General features: G+C 42.4%; 1 protein-coding gene across 1 annotated transcript in view; it reads left to right on the top strand.

Moving 5' to 3' along the window:
• The window catches only part of SLC44A3 (solute carrier family 44, member 3), a 104,833-nt gene that overhangs the window by 40,419 nt on the left and 46,196 nt on the right, over positions 1-18,218 (top strand). Inside the window, exon 10 of the mRNA XM_006831044.1 lies at positions 7,434-7,599. Coding sequence (XP_006831107.1) covers positions 7,434-7,599 — 166 coding nt within the window. The remainder of the gene's footprint in view (positions 1-7,433; positions 7,600-18,218) is intronic.

Raw genomic sequence — 18,218 nt, 5'->3', positions numbered from 1 at the left:
TTTGCCCAATGCAATACACTGTTTAACATCTTGACTATTCCTTCCATGTGAACATTGATTTTTAATCCAAATAAAATGAAGTACTTCACAAATTCAATCTTTCCTCCATTTATCATGTTGTTCCTTGTCATGTAGTTGTGAGGATTTTTGTTTTCTTTACATTGAGACGTAAGCCATACTGAAAACTGTGGTGTTTGATCTTCTTCAATAAGTGCTTCAATTCAGAGCAGTTCCTCAAGTAACGGATGGGGTCACATGAGTTGGACTCAGCTCAGTAGCAGCAGGTTTAGGCTTTTTTGGTGTGTGGGCACTAGTCACTGGGCAAGAAAATAGGGCAAAAGAGAGAAGAAGACAGAGATGGTTTCTCTTCAGAGCAGAGTCTAGCAGAACAGGTTGGCATTTAAATATGTAATCACAGCAAAAGTTGATAAATGTGATGATAGGAGAAATTTGGGGGGCTATGAGAGCCCCGCAACGAGGACTAATACAATGTGTAAGTCAGGGCAGGCTTCTCAGGATAGGCTGAGAATTGCCAGATCAGAAAATACAAAAAGAAGCAGAAAGGATTTCAGTGGAGTTGAGATAAAGCACAAGGAGAGGACCTAGTCACAGAGGACAAGGTAGTGCCCAGTCATGAGAGCAGAACAAACTACAAGGATGTTATACTCACTGGTGAGCGCCGAGTACTCTGTCCCTAAAATTCTCCTGCTTCGTCCCAGCTGACCCCAGAGCCTAGTGACGTAGCCCCAGCCTCCGGGTTTGAGAGTAGCAGGGACAGGTAGCCAAGTAGATTCTTCTCCCGAACTAAAAAGGTGGAAGGCATTGTATTACTGCCCTGCAGGGTCATGTTTGTGAAGTGGGACGTGATCAAACCGAGCAAGAGGTAAAGGAATAGAGTGAGAGGAATAGAAGGACAGGAAAGGACATGGTATCCAGGACCTCATGGAAAAATCTGTAAGCAAGTTGGTCCTACACTGATAGGGTCAAAGTTGCCACACAGAGTCACCAAGTCCTCTCCTTCCCCCATTGTTTTGGGCATCACAGATATCAGATGACCTGTCCCCTCAAGCTAGCTGACTGTCCTTGCCTTTCTCCTGTGGATGGACTTAGGTGCATCCAAAGGCCTTTTCACCCAGGGACAGAGACCAGAGAAGAAACACACCAGCTCAGGGCCGGCCAGGCAGCAGCAGGCATCGCTGGGTTTCTTGTTGTTTTAATCCTCAGAGATTCCCCAGCTATACTTGGAGAACCTGTGAGCTGCCCCTACCTCTGTGAAAAGGCATCAGGTGACTTATATAGAGGATGGGAGCCTGGCGCTGGAGGCAGCTTGTTAATTTAACATCCCCTCAGTCAGTTACAGTGGAGACAGACTCTTTTCTATCGACTAATTTTGATATGAATTTGATAAACGGAGAAAAGATTGAAGTTGTCGAAGACTTCATTTTGCTTGGATCTACTATCAACACTCATGGAGACAGTAATCAAGAAATCAAATGACCTGTTGCATTAGGCAAATCTGCTTCACAAGACTTGTTTATAAAGTGTTGAAGAGCAATGGTGTCAGTTTGAGGACTAAGATGCACCTGACCCAAGTCATGGTATTTTCAATAGCATCATAAACATGTGAAAGTTGGACAGTGAATAAGGAAGACCATAGAAGAATTAGTGCATTTGAGTTATGGTGTTGGAAGAGAATATTAAAAGTACCATGGACTGCTAGAAGAACAAACAAATCTGTGTTGGAAGAAGTACAGCCAGAATGCTCCTTATAATTTGGGATAGAGAGACTTCGTCTCTCATACTTTGGACATATTATCAGAAGGGACCAGCCCCTGGAAAGACACCATTGTAGGCAAAATGGAGGGTCTGCTGAAAAGGAAGACTCCAAATGAGATGAATTGGCACAAAAACAATTGTGAGGACGGTGCAGGACCGGGCAGTGTTTCGTTCTATTATGCATATGGTCACTATGAGTTGACACCGACTTGATGGCACCTAACAACAACAACAGCAATTTTGGTATTTCTTCAGTCGGTAAATATTTGTAATTTTTCTATTGTGTCAGATAGAGGAATTAATATTTGCATGTGTCAAAAAGAAGAAAAAGTATAGGAAGGAATGTATAGCGGTGAAATTAGGTTAACTGTTTTTACCCAGAGTATTTTTCTGGAGACTGTTAATCAGTTGTTAATCAGGCTCATCTGGGTGTGGATCCTAACTGGCGACTTACCCATTTGTACCTCTCACCCTACAGGACATTTACTGGGTGCCAGGCACTGTTCTGAGTATCTTGCTCATTTAATCCTTTTAATGGCGGTTTGTATGGCATTTACAGTAATGAGACTGGAGAGTCACCAAAGGACTGAGATGTATTAGGATTAAGATGCTCAGATTACAGGATAAAAAAGATTTTCAATGGTCCTGTAACTAGCCTGGTGACACTGTTGGGTAAGTCCTAGACTGCCAACTACAAGGTCAATGATTCAAACTCACCAGTAGCTCTGAGGGAGACTGTCTGCTTCCATAAAAGTTTACAGGTTTAGAAACCTTATATAAGGTGACCATGAGTTAGAATTGACTTGATGGCAGTGGATTTGGTTTATTAGGTTTGGTAATTTTCCTGAGGAATTCTGGTGTGGTACTATAGGATACGCACTGAACTGGTAACCACAAGGTCAGTAGTTCAAACCCCCCAGCTGCTCTTCAGACATACTATATAGGGTCACTGAGTCAGAACCGACTAGATGGCGCTTAACAACTTGCTTGAGGTTAGTCAGCCAGTAGGGGGCAGTGTGGTGATGTCGATCTCTGCCGGTATGCCAGTCAAACCAGAGACTAAACTCTGCCACAGACTTTGTCTTATCTCCTCTTTCTAACCTTAATATGAGCCATCTAAGGTCCAGATTGCATGTCACACATGTCAAAGCTGAGGCTGGAACACATCTTCTCCCAGTTCAGTACACTGCTCACCACCATCCCTGAGATCCTTCCTACCTTGTGATCTGTCTTTTGTCCAGTTCCCATCAACAGTGAGGCGGCACACTCTTTGTAGTCCATAGTAACAAAGGAGACCGAGCCTGCACTGATACCGCCATCCAGGAGAGGGCAGTCATGTGCATAAGCAGGCCTGCCCCACCCAATGGCTCATCACAGACTTGATTCCCAGCTCACTGGAATGCTTGCTTAAAGTGGTAATTCTGAACCAGAGACAACGCATCCCCAGCCCTAGAAAATATTTGAAAATGCCTAGAGACATTTTTAAGGAGCTCTGGTAGTGTAGTTGTTATGAATTGGACTGCTAACCTCAAGGTCGGCAGTTCCAAACTATCAGCCGTTCCAGGAGAAAGGTGAGGCTTTCTGCTCCTGTAAAGATTTACAGCCTCAGAACCCTGTGCAGGGTCACTATGAGTCGAACTGATTCCATGGTACTTAACAACAAGAGACATTTTTAGAGTCCTGGTGTGGCACTGTGGGTTAATGTACTGCACTGCCAAGTCGGTTTAAACCACAAGGTTGGATGTACAAGCTTACCAACCGCTCCTCAGAAACCCTATACAGGGTTGCTATGGGTCAGAACTGATTCGATGGCACTTAACAACAATAAAGACATTTTTTGGTTATCATATGTGAGGAGGGAAGTCGGTGGGGGGGTGCCACTGGCACCTAATGGGTAGAAATCAGAAATACTGCTAAGCATCCTACAATGCACAGGACAACCCCCCCCATCCCCATAATAATCATTTAGTCCAAAATGCCAGTCAGCGCTGAGGTTGAGAAACCCTGCCCTCAAGGATAACCTACACAGCCTGATAGAACTGAGCCAGAGGAACAAACAGAAGATGGCTTCCATAAAATATGTTCAGAACAAGAGTGATCATGCCAGAATAACTTATTGGTTCTGCTCCTTCAGGGAATAACAAAGGTCTCAAGGCTTAAGTGGATCCTGACTTATGAGTTGCTCCACTTGTTGACCATTCCCCAGTGTACCGAGCTAGAATGTGTGTGGGTATGTATCATTGCCGGCACGGGGCAGCTGAGGGAAGTGAACGTTCTCTTTTAGCATCCCTGCCCTTCAAACATGCCTTTTGTCTGAGGAAACCAGTTTTCCTGATCGGTGTAATGTTGGCAGCCTGTTCTTGCAGAACTGTCATCTGTCCCAGGGACTCATGGACTTCGTAGAAGGAGCAGTGTGTTTGTCCCCTGGCCCACAGCACTTCTGATATTCATAGAGGGCTTCTCAAAGTTTCCGCTGACCGCATCATCCTCAATTATGTATTGTTTCTGAAGGGCCAGCTCATTTGATATTGAGTGTGCTTTTTATGAAACACACCCACTTTGGAAAAACATAACCATTTATCAGTACCTTACCTGAAACAGATTGCCTTTGAGCCCGAATGAGCCTAGTGTTCAATAAAATATTAACTTCTCTCTGTAAAAAGAGCTGCTCCACTATTCCTCACACTGTGATTCTTGTTTAGCAAAACTTCAGGAGTAAGGAAGTAAAACTGACTTCAGTCTGTGGAATCAGTTTTACTGTACAGCTTGATTATCTTCTACCACTTCCTTTGTACACAGATCCTATTGTGAATGACTAAAAATAGATGATAAACCTAAAATCAATTTATAGCTATGACAGGAAATATGACTCTATCTTTAAATGTTGTTCAGGTTGAGTTTCCAATGACCAAAGTGCTCATCCTCTTACTTACAATAAATTACTTAAAATAAGCCCGTTGCTGTTGAGTTGATTCTGTAAGACAGAGAACTGACCAGAGCTTCCAAGGCTGGAAATCGTTAAAGAAGCAGACTGACACATTGTTTTCCCACAGAGCACCTTCTGGGATTGAGCCAAACTATTGGTTAGCTGCTGAATGCTAAACTGCTGCATCACCAGGGCATAAATTATTTGAAAATCCATAGCAGGAAGACAGTGCAAATGTCTGCTAGGCTAATTTAAAGTCATCTTTTTGTTGTTGTTAAGTGCCATCGAGTTAGTTCTGACTCATAGAGACCCAGTAAAGGGTTTCCAAGGAACAACTGGTAAATTTGAACTGCCAACCTTGTGGTTCAAACCAACCTTGAGGCCCAGTGCATTATCCCACAGACTATACCAGGACTCCAGAGACATCTTTGGATGAGGGAAAAGGAAGCAGGAAATAGCCACATGAAATGGCACAGTGCTGTTGGGGCTACCCTGCCCACCTCAGATTGAAATGTAGTACTAGTAATTACCATCATTACATATGGAGAGATTTCAATAAGCCACGCTCTATAAAGACATTCACCAGCTGATCTCACTCTGGCATCACACCACCAGCAGGACATGAGTATTACAGGTAAAGATACCAAAAGTGTCAGCACCCAGAAAGCGTGACCATGCAAGAAAAGGGAAAGCTGATGTTTCAGATTAGGGTTAACACTCAGGTCTAGTGTTGTGAAGTGCCGTCGAGTTGGTTCTGATTCATGGAGGAGCTGTTGGTGGGTTTGAACTTTCAGCCTTGAGATTTGCAGTCCAGTGCTGATTCTACAGCAACACACCAGACCCAGTCAGTAGTTTACATGTGGTAGGAGAGCTTGCTTTTCAAACAAAGTCGGAAATGAGTCTTTTTGAAAAAACTAAGATCCTTGTCTCCTTTACAAATGGTTGGCAATGTAGGTTTTTATAACACAGTGCTAACAACTTTATATGATTTAATCCTAACGAGTTTTGTTTGCCTCACAAAGTGGAATGGTAGAAAAATTGTGGGATTTGGTATCTCATGTGTTCGGGTATGTAAGCAAAACAAAACAAAAACCAAACAAATGGCAACAACTACCCCTCCCACAGCACTCTCTACCCAGCTGGGTTCATTGCAAAGGCCACACGAAACTCAGAGCTACAGAGTTTATTAGGTAAATTGGTGGTGGTTATGTGCCGTGGAGTCAGTTCCCACCCATAGCGCCTCCTGTACAAGGTTTCCAAGGCTGTTAATCTTTACAGGAGCAGAAAGCCTCATCTTTCTCCTGTGGAACAGCTGGTAGTTTCCAACTGCTGACCTTGCGGTTCACAGCCTGATTCACAACCACTATGCTACCAGAGCTCCTTAGGTAAATTAACACCTTGCAATTGAGGGTCAGAAACACTTAGGGGCCAGTTCTTCCAGTCAGGACAGCCTCTCAGGCAGGCCTCTCTGGCCTCAGCCCCTTGTCCTGGCTGCTGCCCTACTCGGCTCTCTTGGGGCTGCTGATAAATGCCCAAAGGACACTCTATTCTGTGATAGTCTCAGTCCAAGGACACCTAAACTCTAGCTCCGTGGACCAGTAAACATACACCTAAGCTCTACTCTAGCTCTGTGGGCAAGCAAAACATACACACCCCACTCTGCAAAGAAGCCTCCTGCCCAAAGTCATTCTGCTTTATTTGCTCTGCGGACAGGGAAGCCCCCTGCTCTGTCTGGTGTTCTGATTCTTGGTTCTGCTACTGCTGCTCCGCCATTCCTCCAGTGCCTGGATTGAGGATGTTCAGTGCACAGGAATCTCAGGGTCCAAAGGACACACTCTTCTCCTGGCTCTCCTTCCTTTGTGGTAGTAAACTTCCCTATTCCTTGTTCTGAGATGGCTCTTTTTATGTGCATTAGAGTTACAAAATTTGCCATCACATTTAACTGTTAACCACTCACAGCTGAATAATATAATCCTATCAGCATCTTCCCCTACCTTCTCTTACCAGCCCCATCAGGAAAAAAAGTGGTTTGGTGGGAATTTACAAAGACTATGACTAGAAGAGACATTGAATAATTCACTGTAACACAAGGTGTATACTCTTATTCTACCAATAATAAGCAGTGAGACTTTACCAGAGTTACTTGATGCTTCCAAACCTCAGTCTCCAAGCTTACAATATAGGGCTAATGTCAGTATTAGTTATTGTTGTTGTTAGGTGCCATCGAGTCAATTCAACCCTGTGTACAGCAGAATGAAACACTGCTTGGTCCTATGTCAGCCTCATAATTATAGTGTTGTTGTTGTTATGTGCCATGGAGTCCATTCCGACTCATAGTGACCCTGTACAGGGTTTCTGAGGCTGTAAGTTTTTATGGGAACAGAAAGCCTCCTCTATCTCGTGGAACAGCTGGTAGTTTCGAAGTGCTGACCTTGTGGTTCACAGCCCGATTCGTATCCACTACACTACCTGAGCTCCTTATACTTGCATTAGAGTCTACATGAAGTATTTTGTAAATTGCCCGCTAATCCATCATTGCACTTAATGTGGTTGGTATTATTTGTTGACTCTGTGCTCTCAATTTTTCGTTTTTTTGTCCTGGAGATAGAGTTATGGTGGGTACTTCAAACTTTATGTTGGCTTCTATGAGTTGGTGAGACCTGTTGACCATGTTCCGGTCTTTTGCTTAGGTAAACACTGGTGTAAAGCATGTTTGTGTTTTAAACTTTAGGAGCTGCCCAGGTTACCGTAGGCGGCCAAGTGGAATATAAGCCTTTTTCGGGCATTCGATATATGTGGTGGTACCATTTAATTGGCCTCATCTGGACCAGTGAATTCATCCTGGCATGCCAGCAAATGACTGTCGCTGGGGCAGTGATTACTTGTTATTTCAACAGGTAGGTCCAATGTTTTGCTCTTTTTATTTTCTTTGTTTCATACTGTGTATCTCAAAAATGTGTCAGAGTTTTGACATACCCTTCTCAATGGGTTGGCAAGAATAAAAGACCACTTAAAACTGGACTTACTGTGCATTTGGTGGTAAGAAGATAAACCTATCACAGTTCTAAGGTTTTGCTAGAAAGTTCAGACAGAAACCAAAAAGGAAAGAATTGAAAGGTTATCTGAAAGGAAGCATTGATTTCTCATGTAAATATCCATTTTTATTGTTTTATTATGGTAAAATATAAAGAACAAAATATTTGCCATGTGCAAAACAATTGAACATTTTTCATATGTACAATCAGTGACATTCATTCAATTCCTCATGTTGTGCATCTATTACCACAAGTTGTTTGCAAATTATTTCATCACCATGAACAGAAATTTCATGTCCCCTAGCAATGATTCCCTTTGCCTTCTCCCTCCCACACCTGCAAACCAGTCAGACACTTTGATCTCTCTATATTGAGTGTTCTAGATATTTCATATAATTGGAATCTTACAATATTTGTCCTTTATGACTGACATATTTCACTCAGCATAGTGTTTTTAAGGTTCATCTATATTGTAGCATGTGTAATGACTTCCTTTTTTTCTCTATGGTTGGATAATAGTCCTTTATATATATACCACATTTTTCTTACTCCTTCATGTGTTGATGAAATTTAAGGTTGTTCCGCTTTGGGCTGTTGTGGCAAATATCCATTTTTATTGACTTCAAAATGTTTTTTAAAAATTACTGGTCTGTTTTGAACAAACTTCAGTAAGTTCTGTGAGCCTCATTTTTGTCCTATGTAAAATGAGAATATTTGGAAAGTAATTTTAAATCTTGAAGGGATTGTATGTCATTATAAATATAATTCATGTGCATGTGGATTCCTAATGTGGTGCTGTAGGATAAGCACCACCAACCGCTCCTTAGAAACCCTAGAGAGAGTAGCTATGAGTTGGAACCGACCTTGAGGGCACTTAACAACAAATTGTGCATATAAGTGGTGGTGGTGGTTATGTGCTGTGGAGTCGGTTCTGTGTAGAGTTTCTAAGGCTGTAAATCATTCCAGGAGCAGAAAGTTGCTACTTTCTCCCAGAGAGCAGCTGAGAGATTGAAAGTTTTTACCTTGTCAGCAGCCCAACTTTTAACCCACTCCACTACCAGAGATCTTTATATAAGGAGCTCTGGTAACATAGTGGTTACGAATCAGGCTGTGAACCACAAGGTCAGCAGTTCGAAACTACCAGCGGTTCCGTGGGAGAAGGATGAGGCTTTCTGCTCCTGTAAATAGTTACAGCCTCAGAAACCCTGCACAGGGTCGCTATGAGTCAGAACCGACTCCAAGGCACATAACAACAACAACAACAACTACCAGACCTCTTTATATAGGTTAAGTATCAGTGAATTAATGACTTATCTAAGTGTTCATACCCCATTGCTGGTGCTGTTGCTATGTACCGTCTAGTTGGTTTGACTCCTAGCAACTCTTATAGATCAGGTTACGAGAGCTGTAAATCTTTGTGGGAGCTGAAAGCCTCGTCTTTCTCCTGTGGAGCAGCTCGTGGATTCAAACAGCTGACCTTGTGGTTAGCACTCCAGTGTGTAACCCACTATGCTACCAGGGCTCCTTTATATCTCTTTATACCATCAAAGTAATCAAGGAGACACATACACACCTCTAAAGTCTTTTCCTCTTGTGTGTATGTATAACTCTCCATGGGCAAATGATAAGACTGCAGGCCAGAAGAGCATGGCCGGGACAATGATAGGGCTAGGCTCTGAACAGGAAGTTTACTTCCGATAGGACTGATCCTCCTCTAGCCTCTCAGGCTGAATGAGGAGATAAACAAGAGTGTCCATGGGGTTAAGCAAGTCAACCAGGGATGATTCAGCTGGAGAGCAGTTACCTCCTGGCGATAAAGAGCACTGTGGGTTTTAATATAATGGTGCTCTTTGGGAGCCTCCCTCATTAGAGACTCGGGAGGACCCACAAAGGGGCTGTTTCTCTTGGCATTGAGAACCTCTAAGTGGCTGAAGATGGGTGGTGTGTGTTGCTTGCTCCTGAGTTGGAGAGCAGAGATTATTTTCACCAAATTGGTTTCAGGTAGGACCTGTCTGACTACAGTCGTTATTGTGTTATCTTAAAATAACTACAGAAAGCATTTTCAATGAGGGCTTTTGAGTGGATACATCTTTTGGTTGGATTTCCAGTTGAGCATGTGCATTTATCTCCTGCACCCGCTTCCCTCCCCCCACCAAAAAAAAACTCTGAAAGTGTTCAAATGACGTAAACACACAAAGAACACAAAGACAGTGAGAAACAGAGAGGCAATGTCAGTGGATAAGAGACATCAAACAAAGGCTGAAAGGTGAAGACAGATGAATGCTAACTCAACACAGATGGGGGAGGGGAGGGAGATGGGGAACCTATAAAAGACCCTGGTGGTGCTGTGGGTTAGGCATTGGGCTGCTAACCACAAGTTTGGCAGTTTAAACCCACCAGCCACTCCACAGAAAAAAAGGTGAAGCTGTCTGCTCCCATAAAGATTTAGTCTCAGAAACCATACATAGGGTCGCTATGAGTCACAATCGACTCAATGGCCATAGGTTTGGGTATGCTTTGGGTGGGTCAGGGCATATAAATAAGATCCAGGCTGAATTGAGTCACAACATTTAGAAAACCTAAGGAAGTCGCGTATAAAATATGTATCCAGAGATTTATTTAGAAATCTTCCTTAAGGAGCATTAGACCCCCCAGATCCCTTCTCACCAGCAAAAGACAGGAGGTTTGCTCTTGGAAATGTTAACTCGAGAGCATCTGGTTTGGGGGCTGAGGCTGGGGCAAGGCTCTATACTGAAAGCCGAAGTTGTTGTTAAGTGCCGTCAAGTTGGTTCTGCCCCAAAGTGACCCTGTAGAGGGCTTCCTAGGAGCGACTGGTGAGCTTGAAACACCTACCTTGCAGTTCAAACCAACTTTGCAGCCCAGCGCGTTAACCCACAGCAGCACAGGAGGTAGGAAAGTTAAAGCCCAAGTACTGACTAGTGAGGACAACCCGCCGCCAACCCACATTCCAGTCTGATCTATATCCTCTAGAAGGTTGGAGAATAGTCTGGAGAAACTGTTAAACCCCAAACAAAAACTTTCAGGTAGTGTCATATGGTGGTCCTCTATGAAGTGACTTGGTACCTTAACTTAACAGGACAGGAGAGCTCACCAGTCAACAAGCAGTAGCTCTCAAGCAAGGTACACATGGGTCCGATTGTGCCTTCCCACCGATCTGCAGTGCACAAATTCACCTGCTCCCACCATCGTAAAGACATGGTTAAATCCATGTGAAATTGATCACCACAGATTAGCAAGGAGACAAAATTGCATCTGTGCTCGCCTTGCTTCATGCAAACTAGCACATAGGGCTGGTTAATTCACCCCTGCCCCTCACACGTAACTCCCAATTCACTATTAAGCACCACAGTCTTAAACAAATTACTTCTTCTTGTTGTTAAGTACTGTGGAGTCAGTTCCAACTGATAGTGACCCTGCACTGGGTTTCCGAGGCTGCAAATCTTTACGGGAGCAGAACGCCTCATCTTTCTCCCATGGAACCTCTGGTAGTTTCAAACTGCTGACATTGATTTTGGTTCCAACTCATAGCTACTTGAGGTTGGCAACCCGACTCGTAACCACTACGTTACCAGAGCTCCTTGTGCCCTGTATTAGAGCCCTTAAATTTGTCAGCTGGATGCTTCACTCTCCTCTCTAGTCCTCTGTGGCCATGTCACTGCCTCTGGGCCCAGGAGTCCCTGGGTCTTGCCGTATTGCTGGCCATCCAGGTCTCCACCCGGGTTCACAGGGGTCTATTGAATGTGGTTGGGCTCAGCTCACAACTGCTGACCAGCAATTATGAAACATTTGAAAAAAACAGTGGGAAAATAAGAAAGATCTCTTAGTAATTAAAAATAATATGGCAAAAGTCAAGAAAAATCTATTGAAGGATTGAAATATAAAATTGAAATCTTCCCAAAAGTAGAGCAAAAGAACACAGAGATGGAAAAGAAAAAAGATGAAAAGTTAGAAGGTAAACCCAGGAGACCAAATATTCGACAAATATGAATTCCAGAAATAGAGAACAAAGGAAAAAGAAGGAGGATGTTATCAAAGAAAAATTTCCAGGGCTAGAGGACATTAGTAAAGAGAAGATCCATCCCAGAAAATTAAAGAAGAGAAAACAGGTCACATGCAAAGGCAAGAATCAGAATGGGATTTAACTTAGCAACAACTTTGAATCAGGAAGACTGGAGCAAGGCTGACAAAATTTGGACGAAAGATTATTTTCAACCTAGAATTCTATACCTTTAGGTTAAGTACTGGACCATAAGGCTGGTTTGAACCACAAGGTCAGCAGTTCAAACCCACAAGCCACTCCTCAGAAGCCCCATACAGGATTGCTATGAGTCAGAACTCGATGACACTCAACAGCAACAATCACATCCATAAAGGGTAAAGGAAAATAAAGTCAGATTCAGACATGTGAAGTCCCAAAAGATTCCTCTGCCATATATCCTTTCTCAGGAATGAGTTTACCCACTGAAACTAATGAGCAAGCCAAGGTGGAAGACCTGAGTTTCAGGAAACCATGGCTCTAACACAGATGAGAGGAAGAACAGGGACTTCCCAGGAGGACAGTTGTGCAACCGGCATAGAAAGCAACCAGTCCACAGTGGAGCAGGAGGGCAGTGGACTTCAGGAGGGATGTCTCTGAGAACAGAAAGTGAAACACACAATATCAGAGGTGTTTGCTCATGGTGAGAAGTGTTGTACACTTTGGTGAAGCTTTTGGGAAGCCTATGGAAAACCATAGGGGAAAAAAAAGTGCAAAATAATTGTTAACTTCAGGAAACACCAAAAGTTGTGCAGAAAAGAAATGTAATTGAAGTACCTTACTTGGATCACTTTGAAGACTAAGGTATGACTGAACAAACCAAAGATAATTTCAGTCACTTCATATGCATGTGAAAGTTGGACAATGAATAAGGAAGGCTGAAGAAGAATCGATGTATTTGAGTTATGGTGTAGGTAGGAGGAGAATGTTAAAAGTACTTAGACTGCCAGAAGAACAAACAAATCTTTTTTGGAAGAAGTGCAGCCAGAATGCTCCTTAGAAGCCAGGACAACCAGACTTCATCTCTCATACTTTGGACATATTATCAGGAGGAACCAGTCCCTGGAGAAGACATCATGATTGCAAAAGTGGAGAGTCAACGAGATGGATTGACATAGTGACAACAGAATGGGCTCAAGTATAACAACAATTGTGAGGATGCCACAAAATTGGTCAATGTTTCATTCTGTTGTGCATACATAGGGTTGCTCTCAGTCTGAACCGATTTGATGACCTCTAACAAGTTGGAGAGATACGAGTTGGAATCAACTCAATGTCAGTGGGTTACTTGGATCAGTTGTAAATGCTGTTTATGTACTAAACATTGATTTAACTAAAGACTGCAATGTAAATATATTAGGGAGTAGTGAGAAATTATGTGTGTTGATAGAGGAGTTGGTTTGGCTGTACCAGAGAACTAAATCTCCATCTTCCACAATGAGAAGTTGGTATATAATATCTAAAGCTGAAAAGTCATGAAGTAACACTAAGAACATGTAATCAAAAAGTGTAGAGATGAGTTATGAAAGTGTAAGCGGAGTCAGTTCCAATTCATAACATCCCATATAGGATTTCCAAGGAGCAGCTGGTGGGTTTGAACTGCCAACCTTGTGTTTAGCAGTCCAGTGCCACACCAGGACTCCAATAATGTCTCTTGCTTCATTCTTCTTGGATCAACTATCAACACTCACGGAAGCAGCAGTTAAGAAATCAAACAATGTATTGCATTAGGAAAATCTGCTGCACAAGACCTTTTTAAAGTGTTGAAGAGCAAAGATGTCAGCTTGAGGACTAAGGTGCACCTGACCCAAGCCATGGTATTTTCAATAACCTCATATGGATGCGAAAGTTGGACAGTGAATAAGGAAGACCGTAGAATTGATGCTTTTGAATTATGGTGTTGGAGGAGAATATTGAAAGTGTCACAGGCTGCCAAAAGAACCAATAGATCCATTTTGGAAGAAGTGCAGCCAGAGTGCTCCTTGGAGGCCAAGATGACCAAACTTCATCTCTCATACTTCAGACATATTGTCAGAAGGGACCATTCACTGGAGAAGGATATCATGTTTGGTAAGGTGGAGGGCCAGAGAGAAAGAGGAAGACCCACAGTGAGATGGATTGGCCAAGTGGCAGCATCGATGGACTCAAGCATGGTAACAGTAGTGAGGCTGGCCCAGGATCAGGCAGTGTTTTGTTCTGTTGTGCATAAGGTTGCTATGAGTCAGTACCAACAACAATGGCACCTAACAACAACAACAACAATTGTTCTTAAGTACCATCAAATCGGTTCCTAGTCATAGTGACCCTGTATAGGGCCTCCAAGGAGTGGCTGGTGGGTTTGAACTGCCGACCTTGTAGTTCAAACCAACCTATGGTCTAGCGTTTATACTTCTAGGGAGAGAGAATTAGAGGTGGGAGAGGAAAACTTCTGGTTTCCCTGTTGAGCTTAGTACAGATATCTTCTGCTTTTCAAAAGTGAACTTTATACCATATCTCTTTTACTAATAGCCTACATTAGTACCATTTCTCAATACACAGAAATCTGAAGAGGATTTTCATTTTATAAAAACAAAAGTGGGCAAAGCAACTGCTCTTCGACATTTGGTTTGCCATGAGTTTTAACAATGGCAGTAATTTCTCCAAGCTCCTTCCTGGGAACTACACTCAGTGTCAAGTGCCATAGTGTTGAACTGTGCGAACACTATATGTTGGTGTTATTTTAGATTTCATGGGTTTTTTGGTTTTTTTTTTTTGGTATTATATAGAAGGAGCTCTGGTAGCGTAGTGGTTACGAATCGGGCTACGAACTGCAAGGTCAGCAGTTTGAAACTACCAGCTGCTCCGTGGGAGAAAGATGAGGCGTTCTGCTCCCATAAAGATTAACAGCCTCGAAACCCTGTGCAGGGTCACTATGAGTCGGAACCGACTCCACGGCATATAACAACAACAACAACAATAGTAGGTTAATTTTGGGGTCTGGGGATGCTTAAAAGCTTTCCCATCTACATTAGTGATAATTGCTTTACTGCATGGTGTACCTATACATACTATCAACCTATGCTATCAGTCCCCACTTTTTTTGTGAATAGTGGGTAAATCTGTATTACTATCTGACGTTTTAATATATTGTATGTGTTATCATAATATAAACAAAGAAATTCAACATAAAATGCATAATTGTTCATTTTTAGCAATTACTGTTCCATTTACTAAAGAGTGCTGTCTTTTTTACTTTTGCACCTAATATTTTGTGTTTTTTTTTAAGTTTTTATTGTGAACTGAGTGATAGTTTACATGGGAGAACATTGGCTTTACACCATTGTTTCATTGCAATGATTACAATCTCCTCCATGCATCATCATTCAACAGTATTTGCTTCCATTCCCTCTGTTTTGTTTTGGTTTGGTTGGGGCAGGTGGGGAGATGTACACAGAAACACTCAGGAGTAATAATTTAAACAACCAAAGGGCACGTTCTGCAAACCTGCCTACTGGCTGTCAGCACCCAGTCCCTCTCTTTCCATGAGTCCAGAGTCCTCAGCTGCTCCCTCTCCCCATGTCCTCATCTCTGCCTCCATCTCTGGTGTTGCTGCTTCTCTGGATAGGGTCCAGCACTCCATTTGTTCTCTCCTCCCTACACCTAGTTTTGAAACATCCAAGTTTTTCCTTATCAAAAGTTCAGAATTTTTTAATCCCATGATCTGACCAAATGCCTTCATCCAGTCATCCACTAAGAGGTCTGAAGAGTCCATACAAAAACCAACAAGTACCTGTAGCATTTACCTTTACAACCATGACTTGAACACAGGGCAACTGAGAGCCCTAAAGATGTTGTTCAGATGCAATAGGAAGAAACTAGAATTGTTCAACTTGAAGAAGAGACACTTGGGGCATCACTTCATCATCATTTTCAAATATGCAGAAGGTGGTTACCCGTTGTTTCTGGATGCATGAGCAAATAGATTCATAGCAGAGAGTAAGGAATTTAGATAGGAGACTGACATGAATCCTTTACAAGAGTTACAAAGGACAGTAGAGAATCCTCTTATTTGCAATTGTGACATTTTCATCTTCTGTCATTTATAGCCTCCCTCAAGACCTTCCAGCCCCCATTGTGCCATGATTTTGCTGATAGAAATAGCAGGAAGGGATATGGTCTCTATGGACCATATCCATACACTTCACATTGTTTCAGGACCAACTTTACATTAGAGGTCATCCATCCCTTGTAGCTGTTACTAGTCCTGGAACCTCAACACAATATAGAATTTTTATAATATCAAGAGTTATTAGTGTGAGGCTTTTTGCTCCCATAAAGATTTACTGACTCAACAGCACGCCACCACCAAAAGCTGAAAGAAAGGATCTCCTAGTGTGGACAGAGCATAGCCCTTCCAATACCCTGAATTTAGACTTCTGGCATTCCAAAATGTGAGACAATAAATGTTCTTTAAAGCTACTCACCTGTAGTATATTTGTTAGAGTAGCGCTAGATAACTAAAACAATCATTACAGAAGTTTCAAATGGTTAAGAATAATTTGGGAGTCGACCTTTCGAATGGCCCAGTTAGTCTATACATATTTTACAAATAAACATCTAGATCATCATTTGAAAAAAAACATATTTGTCCTAACCAGAGAAGCGGCAGCACCAGAGATGGAGGTAGAGGTGAGGGCACAGGGATATAGAACAGCTGAGGACTCTAGACTCCTGGAAAGAGAAAGACTGTGTGCTGTCAGACAGAAGCGGAATATGCCCTTTGGTTGTTTAAATGATTATATATTCCTGAGTGTTTTTGTGTACATCAAAAATAAATAAATAACCACCAACAACAAAAATCCAGAGGGAATAGAAGCAAATACTGTTGAATGATGATGCATGGAGGGGATTGTAATCATTGCAATAAAACAAAATACAATAGGATGAGTGCAAAACCAATGTTCTCCCATGTAAACTAACACTCAATTCACAATACAATATTTTTTTTTAAAAAAAGTTAGTAGTGAATACAAGTCTGAAGTCCATGGCTGATGCAAACAGTGAGCATTCTCCTCTGTTAACTGAGGTTGAATATATAAATCTATTCAAATGCACCTCAGAAGAAAGGACTGGCAATCTACATCTGAAAAAGCAACCATTGAAAACTCCATGGACACAGTTGTATTACGACACATATGGCATCACTATGAGTCAGAATCAACTTGAAAGCCACTGACTGCTTAGGTTTGCTATAACTAAAGCTCAAACTGGGATCCTGAAGTTGCTTTCTTGGTCTATGCCCTGTGTTGTCCAGTGTGACTAGTAGTTACAAAATAGTACTTAAGACCATGACCCAAAGGTGTTATAAGACTCAGACTTATTGGGTCACTAACCCTTTGCCCATCACCTGAATTTGTCTAGTGTCAGAACCAGGCACCTTTAGCACTTTGACGGCACCCAACAGTTTGAAACTGAGGAGATTGAGCCTCATTGCACCCGTGCACATCCTGGAGTCCCTTACCTGCCACCACCCACAGAATTAGCCCACACCAGAAGTTGCTCAACTGAAGTTGCAGTGCTCCCCTGGGGAGATGAGTGAGCCTCACTGGAAGCCTCATCCTCCCCAAACCAAAACACCCACTGCCACTGGGTTGATTCTGTGGGTGGTGGAGCAGCTGGTGGAACAGCTGGTGGAGGTCTCAATGCTTAACCCATTGTGACACTAGGGCTCCTTCTATCCTCCCCAGTCTCCTAGTAAACTCAACACTAAACCTAAAATGCCTAACACTTCTGCTATCCCTTAAGGTCCAATTCTCAAAATATGAGTAGCCCTGTATTATTTTAAGCCCCACCAGGTATAATAGAGCAAGAGGCAGTCATTTAAACAGAACAAGTGATACTGAGTGGTTTAAACTTATTTAAAATCAAGAAAGGTATGTGGCAGGACTGTATTCTTTCACCATACTTATGCAATCTGAGCCAATAAAACAAGAAGCTGGATTATATGGAGAAGAATGTGGCATCAGGATTAGAGGAAGACTCACTAACAACCTGCAATATGCAAATGATACAGCCTTGCTTGCTGAAAGCTGAAAGGACTTTCCATATTGACTGATGAAGATCAAAGAATACACTATGGATTGCTTCTCAACGTAAAGAAAACAAACACCCTCACAACTGGACCAATAAATAACCTCATGATAAATAGTGAAAAGATTCAGGTTGTCAACAACTTCATTTTGCTTGGATCCACAATCAACACTCCTGGAAACAGTAGTCAAGCAATCAACCAATGTATTGCATTAGGCAAATCTACTACACAAGACTCTTGAAAGTGTTCAAGAGCAAAGATGTCAGTTTGAGGGCTGAGGTATTAGGACAAAAAGTGTGCCTGACCTAAGCTATGGTATTCTCAGCTGCCTCATATGCATGTGAAAATTGGACA

The sequence above is a fragment of the Chrysochloris asiatica genome, unplaced genomic scaffold, assembly GCF_000296735.1.
Source record: "Chrysochloris asiatica unplaced genomic scaffold, ChrAsi1.0 scaffold00002, whole genome shotgun sequence".
Classification (NCBI taxonomy): Eukaryota; Metazoa; Chordata; class Mammalia; order Afrosoricida; family Chrysochloridae; genus Chrysochloris; species Chrysochloris asiatica.
This window is presented reverse-complemented; position numbering and strand designations above follow the sequence as displayed.